Source organism: Papilio xuthus, unplaced genomic scaffold (genome assembly GCF_000836235.2).
Source record: "Papilio xuthus unplaced genomic scaffold, Pxut_1.1 DF824992.1, whole genome shotgun sequence".
Taxonomy (NCBI): domain Eukaryota; kingdom Metazoa; phylum Arthropoda; class Insecta; order Lepidoptera; family Papilionidae; genus Papilio; species Papilio xuthus.
In genome coordinates, this window is record NW_013533657.1 from 2,566,471 (window position 1) to 2,583,582 (window position 17,112).

Consider the following 17,112-nt stretch of genomic DNA (forward strand, 5'->3'; position numbering starts at 1 on the left):
ATAGATACAATTTACTTTAAAGCTGGTCCTGCTAAGAATAATTTAGACGTTGACCTCGTCTCGATCCTTTGTTAATCATTCATACTGATCGGGAGATTAAATTCTCAAGCCTACGACTTCCTTTGATTCCTTAAGCTATCTGATTATAAAAGACAAAGCATTATGGCGGCTGTACCGCGCCGTGGCCCGTACTATTAGCCGGCCGGCGGACGGCTCGATTGCTATTAAAGGATTAGCGTGGGGCACAAAGCGATGGCATTTTCTCTCCTTGCCCCTTGCCCCCTGCCCATTGCCCCTTGTCCACTGACCTCCACCCCCTCCCACACACCTACACCGCCCCCCTCCGGCCTCAGGCGGCCGACCGTCAAGACCTTTCTACATTTGCATAGTCTTATAGAACAAGCTTAGATTTTTTTTTGCTTTTGCTTCGTTCTTAAAGGATAATGGATGCATGCCATTTTCTTTAGCTTTAGCCCCTTTTACTTACTCAAAGCCAAGACTTACAAAGTTTGCACGTCTTAAATTTTACTTTTTCACGAGCTTCTTAAAGAGATCTTTGAAACGAATACCGATCGATATTGTGTGTTACTACCACACCTCTTGAAGAAATTTGTACACTCTTTTTTGCTGCCTTAACCCTGATCTTTTTATGCGTTTTATTTTATAAGTGAAGGTGGCCAACGAGCGGCGAAACCACGGAGTTAATAGTCGACGTCCACGTACATCTACAACTTCTGAGGAACTGCAGAAGCCTGCCTTTGATAAAGGAGAACAAAAGAGTTCAGAACTACATTTTGAAGGAACCTAAATCGTACTGGTTTGAAAAAGCCTTATACACTATAACAATTTGATAATTCAATAATACGTATGTTTATTGATCAATGGCACGATCTGCATTCCCCAATCAGCGTCAGTATCCACCTGCATATCTTAAATAGCGGTACATCCGACACTTCAAAGCACGCGCGGAATGTGCCGCCGCGCGCATTCTCCACGCCGAACGCATTATGATTCTATACCGGAATTATTTGAACATCTATCATTATCGATTAATATAAAAAATTATATTAAAACTAAAATTTCAAATAATTTCAAAAATTATAATAACAAAATTAAAATATTAGTTTAAAACTATTCTGTTATTAGATTTTTTTTTAATTATAAACTATACATTTTTATTAATAACTATTATTTTTAGGTATTGAAAAGTTTTTTTTAATTTTATTGCTATCGCTTAATATAGCGTTGTTTACATTTTTGTGCAAAGTTTAATTTATTTAAGTCAATTGCGAAATATATAAAAGTTCTACGTAATTATTATCAGCCCTGAAGCCTCGACCCGTCCCGACTCGCCTCAGCGCAGATTGTAGTTGACGGATATTAATTCTTATTCTTTTATGTTTCCCAGTTTGTGTCCGGGCATGCGTTTAATTCAATAACTAACTAGAAGCTACGAAAGTAGTCGAAATACTACTATAGCTTTGTGTTGGGTGAAATTGTTTTGAATTGAACAACTGACAGTTTCCCGCGACTTCGTTTGCACGGAATTAAAAAAATATCTAGTATTTAATATAGCTTACGTCACACGGACTTAGTGTAGCTTCCCGAGAGTGAAATAATTTTTCAAATCATTTTTGTAGTTTCGGAGCGCATTCAATGAAAACAAACAATCGAATATGACCTCTTTATAATATTACTAGAGATATATTTTATTTGAGTCAGACTTGTATTCATTATAATACTTGTACGTATTCATTTATGTCAGGTTTAGTCTTCGTAGCTGTGCTAGGATAATATCGTAGCAACTCTACAAATGGAAATAAACTACAAATAACAAGATGTCTTACTAATAAAAAAATAATTTTCGAAAATTCGAATCTATGGAAAAGTAGAAAACGATTGACAAAACATTTTAAAGGTAAACTTACTTAGATGTAAAATATTATCGGAGAAAGCCTTAAAATACTATTGTACAGATTTTAGTTTAAGTAAATGTATGTTTATTATACCGTATCCATATTTCTAGATTTCAGTACGATACCGGTCACAAAGTGCTACTTAGTCTGATTGGACAAGTTTTTCCTATAACTTGAAAGTCAAGAGGCGGCCGTTAACGTCCATTCTTCTGTGAAATTGGCCTCAAACTTTGATGAATACAGAGGGTTGTAAGAATTACGATTGTCAGGTAAAGGAATTAGTTGTATTATAATCTGTAATCGTTTCATTTGAACAATAATTTTAAGAGCAACTTAAGTATATTCTCTATTATTTTATATTACATACTAGCTATCGCCCGTGACCACATCCGCGTTGAATTTAAAAAAATTTAATAAGTACATCAATCAAACATCCATGCATCCATCCATCTAAACATTCCATTAAAGATTATCTCAATTGTTTTTAAAGGAAACGAAGTCGACGATACGATAATTTTGTACATGCGTTTAAACAGCGGAAGCTCATCGAACTTATCACAAGTGAAAATAACATAAAAAATAACTTATAATTTTACAGCTATCGTTTTCAATTCATCATCAGAACTAAGAAACCTCAAGTCACTGCCGATAATCAATATCCACTGTCCATTTATATAACGCCGAACGTCTATACTCGTTTTAGTTCTACAAACTTTAACTTACGGTTACAGTAAGCCTTATCACTTTGACTTAAGATTCATTTTCGTTTGTTCTAGTGATATTGGTGTGTCTCGAGGAAATTGGCGTGATCACGTGCTTGACACGTGGCCGTACACATCCAAAGTTCGCCGACGTCGGCTGCATTCACAAGATATCCGGGTACGACGCAACTTTCACGTATCCATATCCGGTGACTTGTAGCGTGAATTTCTACGATTGTAGCTTATTTATTAGTGTTTAAGAATTTTAATAATAAATAATAATAAAATCACAAATTAATTTTATGTAGATATAATAGTTTGACAAACAGAAATGTAACGTTACATGTATCCTTAAACTGGCTGACGCCTGTGACCCCGTTCGGCGGGTTTAAAATACCTTAATAAGTAGCCAAATTTAAGCCACAGTCGTTAAGCCGTTCTGAAGATAACTTCTATCAAAAATCCATCCATCCCTCTAAAATTTATAATACCTACTAGTATGATAAGTTAACATATTATAGCATCCATCTACAACAATAATGAATAACTACATACATTCCAAGAACTAACAAGAAGGTATGGTCTATTCAATTTAAACTACGAAGCATCTTTCTACTTAAAATAGTCAGTTTAACAAACATATTCAAAACTTCTTAAACCTTATATTACCTTAAGGGCTGTTGCTTACAGTTGCACATATCTCAAAATAGATGTTTGCTTCGCAATAAGAGCAGATAACAGGACGCAAGGGCCGATAGCGGATGTCTTAAGTGGCTGAGAAAGGGCTGGGGGCGTTTGAGGATATTTATATTCCCAATATATCCGAGAGGTTGTCAGTTGCCAACTTTAAGACAAGTTCCGAACTAGTTTGTCGAAGGGTTCCCGTCACTAACTGTTGTAAATATTTACAACGTTTCAATTTAAACTCACATTATTATTCTTGCTTGTATTCCGGATACATTTTGATATCTTTATATAGCTAGAGTATATTATAGTTTGGGAAGAATTTATTTTTGAACTATAGTGTAAAATCTATCAAATTTTATTACAACAAACTTGATAATAATGAAAGATTAGCACACGATTGTTATTGATAGACGCAATGTTTCATTAAAAAGGTTTACAGACTGAATTAGTACAGATTTCAATAACGTTTTTAAACAATAACTATCGTAGAAAACGCAATAAAATATTGCGACAGTAAAATAATAAAAGCTTAGCAAAGCTGTGGTAGGTAACCAGTTTTTTTTAACAAACATCACTTTATATTCAAACTAATCAATTCCAGTTATCTGAAGACCGATAAAATCTTATTTTTTACGTAAAGGATCACATGTCAGTGTAAAATACATTTTTTCCAGCGAGTCACTCCAAACCTGTTAGATCAACGAGGCATTTAATTTCAGCTACAATAGATATGCCAGGGGAGGGGAGTGATCGAACACTGTCCCCAGGGTTATTTCTGGCTCACAACGTTTTACAATGATACAAGCGTGAATAGTATAACGTTTTTTTTTGTTTTGATAAGTAAAAGTAATCTTGTATAATGTAGACAAAGATTATTCAAACGAATTCTTCCAATCCCGGACTCACTAACATATGATCCTCACTGTCATGTTTAATTTACGTTCTAGTAATAAACGAGTAGACATATTTTGATTTCGTATAGTCCCATCTAAAAGTTAAAATACATACGTTGTTCAACAACTTATTTCAAGGCATACAATCCTTCAAAAAATCGATGAATTTCGTATATAAATTTAGCTAAAATTCATGCTATAGATAAAGACATGGTCAAGTATTAATTTGAATTATCTTTGACAATCATTAATACGTAATTAGGTATAAAGGTTGAAGGAATAAATCCTTGTCATTGTGTCGCAAGCGCGAGGTCGGGATGTTTGACGTGGCCGGTGGCCGGTGGCCGGTCCTGTTTGCTAACGAATCTCTCATTTAGCGAGTTAGACGTCCGACAAAGCCACTGCCGTCTCATTTGGATAATGCTATGCAAATACGTAGATACCGTCAACTGGAACCCTTTTGCACTCCAAGTTTAATTGTTTAAATTTTATAATGGCAATTGTTTTATCATAGAAATTATTGTATTTTATAAGATTTTATATAATAATATTATAAATGCGAATGTTTGCATGGATGTTTGTTCAAAGGTATCTCCAGAACAAATGCATATATCCCGCTTAAATTTGACATAGATGCAGAACACAGGCAATTAATTAAGTTTGTTTTTAATTCCGCGCGGACGGAGTCGCTGGCGACAGCTAGTGATTAATATAATCGCAATACCACGTTGAATTTAAATTAAAAGCTAATTTTGAATTAAATTAAGACTCCCCATCAAGACAGATACATAAATATTTCGGATATCTATTATGTTTCAAGCACAGTTAACATGCGTACAAATTCTACAACCTGTCATGTAAGGAAAACTACTGTAAGTTAAAATTTTAACCATAATATGAGTAGTTTACTGACGATTCTAGTTAGCAGTAAAAGTTAACGACAGCATCTAATCACCCGACCTTCGCATCTTTAATTCATAATCACCAGACTATAATTTGGTTGCTGGATAGCCGTGCAGTCGGATATTGGCTGGCGCGACGCCGACGTTCTCCGTGACAATAAAATTTCACGCGACATAAAGCAAAAACACACCCCCAACGCATTACCACTGTTATTTCTCATGACCAAACAAATAGGACCTTTCAACTATCATACACTGCTCCAATCTTTGAACAAAACGCCAAAGTTAAAAGGATCACGACAGGTCAGAGATTCTGGTGCATAAAACACATCTTGTTATGTTAGTGCGGATATCGTCAAAGTTCTGTCGGATGTTAACTATGAAAAGTTTGACTATAACTAGAACCATTTAATGTTCAATGTTAGTATCAGTGGATTATTATAGAACATACAATAATACTACATAAGTATATAATATTTCTTGTCTTCTTCTTGTTCATACGGTGAAGGAAAACATCGTGATGCAACCTGCACATATCTGAGAAGAAATTCAAAGATATATGTGGAGTCAACTAATCCGCACTTGGCCAGCGTGGTTGACTATGGCCTAGTCACCCCTAACTTAGAGTAGGCTCCGAGCCCATTTGTGGGGACGGATAGTGAGCTGATGATGATGATAAATTTACTCAAAATGTTAAACAATTAAAAAAATGGAAAGAACTATATACTCATATGCTCAACCAGATGACAGAGAAATAGAATAAGGAATGTTTCAATTCACCGCAATACTTAATGAAAATCTCAAAAGCGAATACGTTCGTTGGCTGTTTAAAAAAAACAGTTAGACTAGACTCAGTTAAATATTCATTTAAAATTTGAAGTATTTAATTAAATTATATTATTTATAAATATTTGGTACATCTATAAAAATGAATATTTTAAATTTAAACACAATAGACTTAGTAAGGCCTGTGCCGAGTTCTCTTCCTTCAATGAAAAACAAGGAAGCTCTAACATCAATATTTGAGTAAAACTCTTATCTTACTACCGGCTAACGAGGGTAAATATTTAAACTAGAGGAAATTAAAGTTTTGATTTTACATTCAAATTAAATTGACAGTAATCATTAAAATTAGTTTATGGTCATAACAATAAACAAAGGTATACTGTTGTATAAGCGAGAGTTCAAAAAACCGCGCTATTCTTCTCGCTCCTCTTAAACCCGAGTTTCTCGCTTACGAAGGTCGTTCACCGTGACACCTCTCGCTTATAGAGGAGTCTTGCTTATCCAAGTTAGACGGTATGTGCTGTATTTTAACGACGAGATTAGACAAGTTTAAAGACCCCAAAAAATGTCTGGTTTATGATATTTATAATTGGTAGTAATAAAGGATTTAAAACATTTGTCATTGTAAACACCATCATAAAGCGACATATGTATGTATTAAGCCGTATTTACAAAGGAAAAGAATAAATAACATAATAAACCATAGAGATAATTTAAAAAATAAACCATTAACGGAATATACGAGTTTTTATGGTTGTTATCATATTATATAATATGGGGAAGTGTCAAATTGCTAACCATGTATTGTTGGTTTGTTTACCATATGTCTAAGCTTGATTCATGACGTTTTGGATATGTCAAAATCAACCAGTTCTTACTGCTAGAGCCATCTACTGACAAACAGCGAGATCTTAGTTGCGCACCTAATACACGCGATGTCCTGGTTGACCTGGTTTTCTTTTTGATAATACTGGATTTTTATATTTAAATATCAACATCCTTCGATATATCATTACCCCTTTGGTGAAGTAATTATTGGATATAATAAATACCTAAAGCAATTGTTAGAAACTTGACCAATACATCGTTTCGCCAAGTTTTCCAACAAATTAATTTTATCAATATAAAAACTTCAACTAACGTGATTAAAGATTGCTGTTGAATTAAAGCTATCGTAAGCAATTCTAAATAAAGCTACATGTACACAACCAAACAAGAGCAGAAGCATAAAATTTCAATATAGCGTACAGTGTGCTCAGGCTTAAAAATGTCTGGAACACCAGCAGCGGGCGGAGGGTGCGGCGGCGCGGGGTGTAATTTGAACAAATGAGCGACGGCTACGGAACTAAATTAAATTCGCACCGGAGTAGCCGTAGCCCGCTGTCGCCCGCCACCGCCCGCCGCTCACCAACAGATTACGGAAGTCGACCGATGCGGCCTCCGCAATTTGTATCGATTTAAAACTAACACAACTATTTCTATTAAACTCACGTAGAAAAGCTTCGCTTCAATGAGTTATCCATGTCTTTTTATTTGTGATATTCTTTGGCAATTAATGTGAATCTAAAAATTACTACATATTAAGTAGTTTTAAGGGCTATGTCCCAATTTAGACGTCCCAAAAATTCCGATTAAACAGTAAACACTCAACAGTTCAGGGAGCAAAACGTACAGCCTTTTCAAACCCAAATCAGAACCATATTGACCGAATGCAAATAAATTCCTTGCTATCCGGTATTTGAACACGTCGGTCCGCGTTCCCCGTCCCTCACCCGCGCCGCTCGACTACTAATCAAAAAATTGAACTTTCAATAAAGGGAATCATTAATTCTTTTTAGGGAGGGCTCCTGTAAGATCCTAACGAAGTCCGCAACAATCTTGGCATGTTTTTGTCGGATAATTATTTGAAAGGAATATTGTGATGTTTTTTCTTGTTCGAATTCTTTTTGTTTGCGATGTTTTAATTATAAGTCCTCATGCAATGGTGAACGTTTAACCTAATTGGATTATTGTAGTTCTACTTCATCAGTTTTAAACATACTTACTATTAATTGCATATGTAAATATTCGTTAGGAATGGTTATGTAGGCCGAGAATTAGGCGTACCATGACGTTTTTATTTCATTAGTGTTTGTAAATGGGTTGCCAGTAGTCAATTAATATATTCTTTGAATTGTATTGTGACAATAATAAAAAAAATCGTATGCAAGCATTGATAAGCCGTGACAATGAGACTAGTATAACCGGATATTGATCCGTTATTTTTCTCAGAAGCTATTAGAGTAATGCGGGCAATCCCCCGCCGTGGCCGGGCGACTGCCGAGAATTAATGATGTCCCTTATTGGAAGCGGAATTTTTTGATCCCCTCCCCTTCCCCTCTCAGCAGCCCCTCTAGCCGAAGGCAGAGGAAGCCAACAAAAGCTTGTTTACACGACGAAGCTCGCATTAAAACAGACTCCGGTCGCTTTAAGGCATTTAGGGGCCCATTGTGGATTATAGTATCGGATTGTCAAAAGCGATGTTGCGTTTTTGTCGCTTCCGAGCCCTGAAGGGTTTTGTAAATGAGCTTTTTTAACTCTTGATAATTCTAATAAGTGGTAATCCCAAAAAACGAATTCATTTGTTTAAATATACCATATGACATCCTGATGATAATTTAAGTTAACTTAGTAACTATTAGTCGTAATAATTTTTCATGTACTTTTAACAACAATTTTACATGTTTACATCTCCGCTGTGGTACAATGTATTCAACGCAATTTGACCCTCGCCTGAACAAGATTCGTGCGCAGTGCTGCCCTCAATCACGTTACGATGTAGTGATAAAGTCGGCGCGCTTTGATCAATTACTCGAGCAAATGATGCAATGCAACGGCTACCTGCGGCCAACAGATCTCTCTCCCACAGGAATTGAAGCGCCAGTTAATACAGGTAAGGGAGTCCATAATGCAGTAGGCTAATAAGACTACAGTATTGTCGATTGAAATATGTTCACTGTATCTTGTTCACGAATTTACAAACTAGTACACAGGACAAGAATATGTATAGAATACAATTGTCTTTGAAAAAAAACACTTAGGTTAAACTGTTAGTTAAGCATAGTTTACAATAGTGACGTTTTTTATTTTCCTACATATATTTTTCTCTAAAACCATTATGCTCCTGTCAATCGAATAAACAAAATAAAGCATAGTCAAAAGTTAATAAAGGTAGAAATAGGTTAACGATTCTAAGTAGCCCAAGGTCTTTGTGAGATTTAATAGTGTATATAACTGCGCAATGTATCAAAAGAACATTTAAACGTTACGCAAGAAAGCCATATGTTTCAATTAGCTGATCTCGCAGCGCTATGTTCATGCTAATCGCGTTAATTACCGCCTCTTCACCATACGACTGGTAGTATAAAAATATTATAATAATTGAAAGAAGTCATTTTTTAGCCACGTAGTTACACAGCAAATTAGAAGTGTAAAAACTAGTCGGTCTACACATTTAAACCGCATGTCCGTTACAATCAATCTCGTTTGTCCGAAATTAGACACACTGCCGCCGCGCAGTGTTGAAACTACAACAGGAAAAGTTTCTACCACTATTCTGATACACATTTATTTTAACGAGAATATAGTATTTATATTAAAAATTGCAGAAAACTTGCTTACCTCGGATTTTCACTGCCAATACACCTGAAGAAAACATAATTGTCATTTTTAGCTTTTTTAAATCGAACATTTTTCAAATTCTCTCATTGTATTTTCGTTCTATTCGAGTTTATGATGACTTAATTGGTTACGTAGTAAGCATGTGTGGGAGAAATTTATAATATTCGCAGGCATTTGAGCAAGGATTGTATTGTCAAAATATATCTAGACGCGACATAGAAACAATATCGTTTGGACAGCTCAGAATAAGCTAGGAGCATGATTGTGGCTAACTGAGTACGAAGTGTCCAACGCGCTTTTCAGTTTCTGTCGCGGCTTACAATTATTCAAGGAATTTATTCTATTTGGAGCTAGTTTATATATATTTTTATTAAATTATTCATTGTTTTCGTTATTTAAATGTGTAAAATAATTTAATAAATCGCTTCAACCGTTATCTGTGGTAAATATTAAGATAGAAAAATATTAAAATATTTCTTTAAATTTTTTTTATTTAGATTTTTTAATTAAGAGCAAAAAATAATCTGTATTCATTAGACATAACACTGTCAAGTGACATGACAACAATTTGTTTTGAATCGTTCACGTTTCGAGAGTATAATTTCAAAATTTTTGGTTAGAATTAATACAATATAATATTACATACCTGTATTAAAAGAACAGTTAACAGAAATCTAATGTGTTTCTAAAAGTTCAGCAACTCAATAAAAAAATCTTTCTATTAAAACTCTTGTTAATGGCGACTAAATCAAATAGAATTTTAGAGGATTATTTCTCGTTAGTATCAGCTGAAAACTTTCACATAAACAAAGTTATTGATAAAAACTATGAAGAGGAGGAAGAGAAAATATGCGATGTTAGTACTCAAACAAATGTTAGCAACCGACAGAAAAAAGGTGATTATTTTTCATAATATCTTCCGAACCGAATTTATAAATATTCAATAGATTACTCATCTTAAGAAATTGTAGATGAAGTCAATGTCCTTCCTAATATTGACACAGACGAAAAAATAAAATTCTTAGACCCAACAACAAACACAACGTGAAATCCCGAAACAAACTTTGCTACTGCCAAGATATAGTTAGTTGTGGGTAGTTGAGTTTTACCGGATATGCCACCTGCCATGAATTATACTTTTAAATAAACACTTCATAATGATAAAGGTACGACCAAAAGAAGTGCCACGATTTTTAGACAACATAAATTAAAAGCTAAACTCAGGAGATGGTAATTGGGGAAAAATAGATGTGTCAATTGTATGAAATAATTAATTTAAATTATTGATTTAACTTTAGTTGTAGGTAAATATTATCCAGGCGTCATAACAAGACATCACGTTTGGAAAGTAATGGTTCCTTCACAGAGACCGAAGCGAAGACGAGGTATATACTTATTTATTTGATGGATATTTGATTTTTTGTACAGCCGATTTATAATTATTTTGTTTACAGTAACGTTCATGGATTGGAAGAAATACCATAAACTAAGTGTTATTAATGGTTTCATTGATGATTTAGAAAAAGATTATCCTGCTATTTGCACAGTGTCAGTAATCGGTAAATCCGTTGAAGGTAGAAACATTAAGGTAAGAAAAGGCCTTCTAAAAGACTTCCAAATTAATTTTAGCCAGAATTTATGTCAAGCCAGTAACACACTGAATGTGTGCCATCGACAACGGCATAATTTATTTGTACGATATTTAGATTCCTGATGATATCCTAGATCTTAACGGGAATTATCATATTCCAGATGCTAAAGATCTCCAACAGTGATGCCGGCAACTCGCCCGTGTGGGTTGACGCTGGCATACATTCTCGAGAGTGGATCAGCATTGCTGTAGTCACCTATATAGCTAACATCATTGCTAAAAATTTCCATAACCTTCCGAAATCAATTACCAATAAGGATTGGTTAGCTGAATTATACTTATATTCTTTTATTAAAATAGATCTACAAATATTTTGATACCAGTGTTTAAAAATATCATAATTATTGTACAACATTATAGGCATTTTGTACCTGTTTTAAATCCGGATGGATATGAATATACTCATAGTCATGAGCGCATGTGGCGGAAAAATCGCGCGATGCACGAAGGAAAATGTGTTGGAGTTGACCTCAATAGAAATTTTAGGTATAATTATTTTCTGTTTACCAAACTTACTAATATTATAAATGCGAATGTTTGGATGGTTGGATGTTTGGAGGTATCAACGGATGCATGGATCTCACTGAAATTTGGCATAGATATAGAACAAAGCCTGGAAGAATACATAGACTACTATTTTTTTTAAATCCTGCGCTAATGGAATGGCAGGCGACAGCTAGTATTAAATAAATAATGTAAGTAGCAAATATAAGCTTCTAGTGTTGACTACAGTTGTGGATGGGGTGTTGATGGTGACCAAGGATCGTCCGCTTCACCGCATAGTGTTTTCTACAGAGGTCCAGCGCCGTTTTCTGAACCTGAAACAGTCGCCGTTAGGGTAACCAAATCAAAAATAATTTCTTTTAACAATGCACAAACCTAAAGTTACTGCATTAAGTGAGGCTTGAAATACAATACATCCAACTAACTTTTCATACTTGAAGAAAAATAAGATGGTCTAGAAGAATTGATGCTAAATGAGAATTTGTCCCAAGTCAGTTCTGCTAATAAAATAAATGATCATCTATCTGTCCTTATCTCACTGAAAATAAATGATTTTAATTAAAAAAAGTTAATTAAAGAAAATATTGTAACTTACAGGATACAATAATGGGTTCAAGAACGCCTTTCAAAGTGTTCCTGTCCTTTCACAGTTATTTTGAATTAATAATATTTCCATGGGGCCACAAGGCTGAAGCATGTCCTGATTATCTTCAATTGTTAGAAGGTGGAGCGGTTATGGCAAGGGTAAAAATACTTTTATGTTACAAGTAAAACAACGCTAAATATACTTAACCAACGTAAAAACATAAATTATTGTCTAATCAATTGAAAAATACACATAAACTAACATTTTACATTTCAAAGAAAACAGAAAAGAACGTTTTTGTTTATGCATTTTTATGCAATGATGTGTAAAATAACAATTGCTATTTGATTTTTTCAGGCAATCTACGAAAGCAGTGGTTTGATCTATAAAGTGGGTAGTACTAAAGACTTGACATACAGCGCATGCGGAACTAGCACAGATTGGAGTTACACAATAGCAAATATCCCCTTCTCATATATGATAGAGTTACGAAGCAAAAAACATAAGTTTAGACTCCCTAGAAGTCAGATTATAGAAACAGGAAAAGAAATTTGGAACGCTGTGGGCAAACTTATGGAATTTATAGATCAATATTAACAAATGTAATTGGTCATATGTCGGTTTCTTTAATGTTTTTTGTATTAACCAATGTATGTATTTGTTTCGTAATGTTTGTGTAATACAATATTGTATATATAAATCAATTGAAAACGTAAATAAAAAATACGATAATCGGTTGAACGAGTTTATTATTGCATTTCCTTATGTTTTAAAGGTTCACAATTTAGACATTTCTTTTTATCGACGTGTTCAGCTAAAGCTTTTACACCATTCCATATTTCTTCACAGCACTCGATTATTTGTTTTTTGGGTAAAGCGAATTTATGTTCTTTACTTCTCAACTCGACTAAATATGAATACGGTATGCGAGCGATACCGTAACTCCAGTCGATACTCGTGCCACTTGCAGGATACATTAAATCTCTGAAGTTACCGACTTTATACAGACGTCCGCTTGTATCAAAAATAGCCTGAAATTTAGCCATATACGTTACTAAAAGAAAAGTTATAATCGGAGAGTTATTAATCTAAAAAAATACTGGTCTGATTTAAATAATTCATTTGTAATTGAATAGGTTTTATCAGGGAAGGATTAACGCTATTAAATATCAAGCTACAATCTTTAAGGGTTGTCAGGATGAATGATATCGTATAGTAAAGCTAGATTGAATAAAAACTGCAAAAAACTGTCACTTCATTTTTTTCTAATTATAGTTTTTAATTACCTTTGACATAACAGTGGCACCTTCAAGTAAATACACATAATCTGGACAAGGGTCAGTCGTAAAACACCAGGGAAAAGTAATAACTTCACTGTACGAGTGAAAAGTTAAAAATATCTTAAACGGTATCGACGAATACAAAATTAAATCCTGCAAAAAAATGATACTATTGAATTATTTGTATCATTCTAGCTTTACATATTGGACACAAGTGGACATATTTGTTTAAGATTTTTATTAAATTCTCAAACTCAATAAACAAAACACTTAATTATTAATCTTACTAATATTATAAATGCGAATGTTTGGAAGGATGGATGTTTGTTTCAAGGAATCTCCAGGACGGCTGAACGAATTTCGATGAAATTTGGCATACATATAGAACACAGTTTGGAAGAACACATAGGCTAGTAAAGTTTATTTAATCTGACAGATGGTGTCGTGATCGACAGCTAGTATTAGAATAATTTTAATACCTTAATAGCACCTGCTTCTGGTTCGGAGAATGCACCTGTACCTCTAAAATTATTATGGTTAGGATCACCAGACGAGAACTCTGTACCATTTACACCCCATCTTACTCTGGGAACATAGACCTTTATTAATAATCTTAATATTTATTCTTTACGTATAATCACTGAGCTACATTTGTTATATGGAACTGGAATATCTAGGTTAAGGTTAATAAAATTATAATTACCCAAAATTACGATTAAGATCCACTCCAACTACAGTCGAGCCAAGGCGCGATCTATTTTTCCTCCACATTCGATCACTCGTGTGCGAGTAAACATAACCGTCCGGATTTACGACTGGCACTAAATACCTTAAAATAAATCATTCTTATTATCGTAGTAGAGTTGATACATAGTCTAATAAAACACGACATGTTTACCAGTCTTTATTAGTTATGCTCGTTGGCATTCTGTCAAAATTCTTAGCAAGCTGCTCGCCTATGTACAAGACAACAGATGCACTGATCCATTCACGCGCGTGTATGGTACCGTCCAACCAAACTCCTGTGTTGCTCGCATTGCTATTAGAAATTTTAAGCAACTAAAAAGGACACAAAACTATTAACATGCAGATTTTAATTCTTGTATAAAAACAAACGGAAAAAGCTTGCCTTTACTTTAAAAAAAGATTATTTTTTTAAAAATCAGTTAAATTTGCATACCATTATATCTCTGCCTTCCACTGATGTACCGATAACACTCAAAGTACATGTAGATGGACACTGCGCTTCAAGGTCCACTAAATACTTATAGATTACGTTCAAAGGATGATAATCCATCCAATCCATACTACGACCTGAAGCATTAGAAATGTTTTAACACGTATCCAAGTACACAAATCAATTTACAACATTGCCACAAAAAACGAAGATTCGCAACGCATTCGATTGGATTATTATGCGTAGTATAAAAATAACCACTTACCATCGGGTGATCCATTCAGTCTCCTTCCGCTTCCTGCCGTAAAAAACATATTCAAAGATTTAATAACTTACAAAATATCAAAAAGAGTAATATGCAAACAATACTTAGTCATCGTACCCAGATGACAGTTCGAGAAAAAACAAACCTAATTATATATTAGGGACATACATAATTGGAAATATATGTACAACATCTCAAAGTAGTTAATTACAATAATCTTAATTTGAATTATTCGATAGTGTATAGATGAATAGTGCTTACTTCTCGGTGATTTGGGTGAATAGGTGGAAGGTGTGGGACTAGCAAGTCGTAGCCTCCCCATGGCATCGGCACTTGTTTCAGTCACTTCATAAACGATGTTACGGTTTCGGAGTAATTTTTCCAGTTGCATTACTCGTGTGCCCTCGACAGTTACATCTACATCATCTTTATTTTCGCTGCAGATGTTTATAGCTGAAAATATAATGATTTTAAAAGGTCTATTTCAAAAATTACTATATGTGTATTTTTAATTTAGCAAACATTTGATTGTACTCCAAGCGAGACTTTTCTAAAGGTGTTATTACAATTTGTTATTAAAATATAACGTTATTACAAATTGTTCTAAGATTAGATTATTAGAAGTTTTGCCGATGATTGTCCTTTTAACTTGTGCTCGTCTTCGTCTGATAACGTGTGACGTCATGAACCCATCGACAAAGCTTTTGCGCACGAGTACAATGGATAAAATCAAGATGAAACTATAAGGTTTAAATCAAATTCTAAAATTGTAAAAGGCAGAAGTAACTTACTGCCTTTTGTATCCAAATTTTTGAGGAAAGCCCTTTGCCCTTCTTTTACATTTTTTACAGACCATATTTGATAAGTACGTGTTCTTCTTTGTGACACCTTGACAATTTATATGTGATTTTTAATAGAATAAAACTTTTAGATTTTTATAATTTTTGGAAATTATTTAATTCATTAAACGAAAAATTTTTGCGTTTGACATTTCACGAAACGGATTAAAATTAGGGAACCAAATGATTGACAGATGGGGCCAACATTGACAACAAATATGTTTTACCAACCTGAACCACACAAAACACAAACTTTTTTGTATCTTACAAAATCTACATATAAACTTCATGGTTTGCATTAAAACCATCAATGAGGTTAAATATTAATTAAATTAAAATATACAATAATTGGAACATAGTGGACTGATACTATAGAATAATACAGATACTTGTCCCTTACCCTTGTTACATGTCATTTCTAGAATAACTCTGTATCTTACGTAAAACATTTTTGTGTACAAAGACGATATTGCAAAAGCTTCCTTAAGAAAATTTTTAATCAGTGCATAGTTCCAAACGGTTATATAAACAATGCGCTTGTAATCAAGATGAGTGAGTCAAAGGACGAAGGCGCTAAAGTCGCGCGGCCCCGCTCGATAATTAGATGTAATCAGATATTTTCAGTAAACGCCACCTCCTCCCCTTGCCCCGACTATGCACTCCCTGTTAATGAAATAGCTACCCCTACTCATTGTTCACAAACACGAATGTAACTCACTTTATAACTCGAATCAACTTTATTTTGTATGAGTTGTAAAAACTTAAACATACACAATTTTATCCAACATAATGAATATAATGGTCTCTAGAATTTAATCCGCATTTTTTATTAACGTAATCATTTGATGCTTCGTAAAGTTGCCGGTGCCAAAAGGAACCACATAAACATGTTAGACCTGTGTTAGTGTCACCTCGGTTTTATGTTTTATTGAAAATAATATACATATTAACACAATATATATACATATACACATACAAGTAAATAAAAAAACCACTACCAACCAATCATACCTTCTGTTTCAGCTTTCTTATCTTTACCACTCTTTTCTGTCGCCATCATCATCGTCATTAAATGAGATATTAATTTGTATCAGCTATTTTATCGATTCATTAAAATTATTTCATTTTTTATGTATGTTAATCATAAAATTAATTTTGATACAAAACTTTTAATTCTAATTAAAAAAAATAACGATTTAAATTCGTAAAGAACTCGAATATTACCAATGGTAACGCAAGTAAGTTGGGTAACCAGCTAACCAGAC

The 17,112-nt window shown here is 33.9% G+C and overlaps 2 protein-coding genes across 2 annotated transcripts; one reads left to right on the plus strand and one right to left on the minus strand.

The window, feature by feature from the left end:
* Window positions 1–10,134: 10,134 nt before the first annotated feature.
* Window positions 10,135–13,027, plus strand: LOC106126847 (carboxypeptidase B). The gene is made up of 8 exons (XM_013324728.1): window positions 10,135–10,441; window positions 10,844–10,930; window positions 11,000–11,133; window positions 11,298–11,458; window positions 11,557–11,682; window positions 11,929–12,034; window positions 12,298–12,444; window positions 12,644–13,027. The coding sequence occupies exons 1-8, from the start codon at window positions 10,282–10,284 to the stop codon at window positions 12,881–12,883; spliced, it is 1,161 nt and encodes a 386-aa protein (XP_013180182.1). The 5' UTR covers window positions 10,135–10,281; the 3' UTR covers window positions 12,884–13,027.
* LOC106126848 (carboxypeptidase B) lies at window positions 13,018–16,033 on the minus strand. The gene is made up of 9 exons (XM_013324729.1): window positions 15,800–16,033; window positions 15,270–15,461; window positions 15,009–15,041; window positions 14,747–14,880; window positions 14,465–14,625; window positions 14,270–14,395; window positions 14,046–14,151; window positions 13,573–13,719; window positions 13,018–13,317 (listed from the first exon to the last, which is right to left on the minus strand). The coding sequence occupies exons 2-9, from the start codon at window positions 15,397–15,399 to the stop codon at window positions 13,036–13,038; spliced, it is 1,119 nt and encodes a 372-aa protein (XP_013180183.1). The 5' UTR covers window positions 15,400–15,461; window positions 15,800–16,033; the 3' UTR covers window positions 13,018–13,035.
* Window positions 16,034–17,112: the final 1,079 nt, after the last annotated feature.

Coding starts and splice junctions, on each gene's coding strand:
- LOC106126848 (XM_013324729.1), bottom strand. CDS start 15,399: ATGCAACTGGAAAAATTACTCCGAAACCGTAACATCGTTTATGAAGTG. Junction 14,881..15,008: donor ACTGAATGGATCACCCGATG/GTAAGTGGTTAT, acceptor CTAATGCTTCAG/GTCGTAGTATGGATTGGATG. Junction 13,318..13,572: donor GTGCCACTGTTATGTCAAAG/GTAATTAAAAAC, acceptor GCTAAATTTCAG/GCTATTTTTGATACAAGCGG.
- LOC106126847 (XM_013324728.1), top strand. CDS start 10,282: ATGGCGACTAAATCAAATAGAATTTTAGAGGATTATTTCTCGTTAGTA. Junction 11,134..11,297: donor TTGAAGGTAGAAACATTAAG/GTAAGAAAAGGC, acceptor ATCATATTCCAG/ATGCTAAAGATCTCCAACAG. Junction 11,459..11,556: donor TCAATTACCAATAAGGATTG/GTTAGCTGAATT, acceptor ACAACATTATAG/GCATTTTGTACCTGTTTTAA.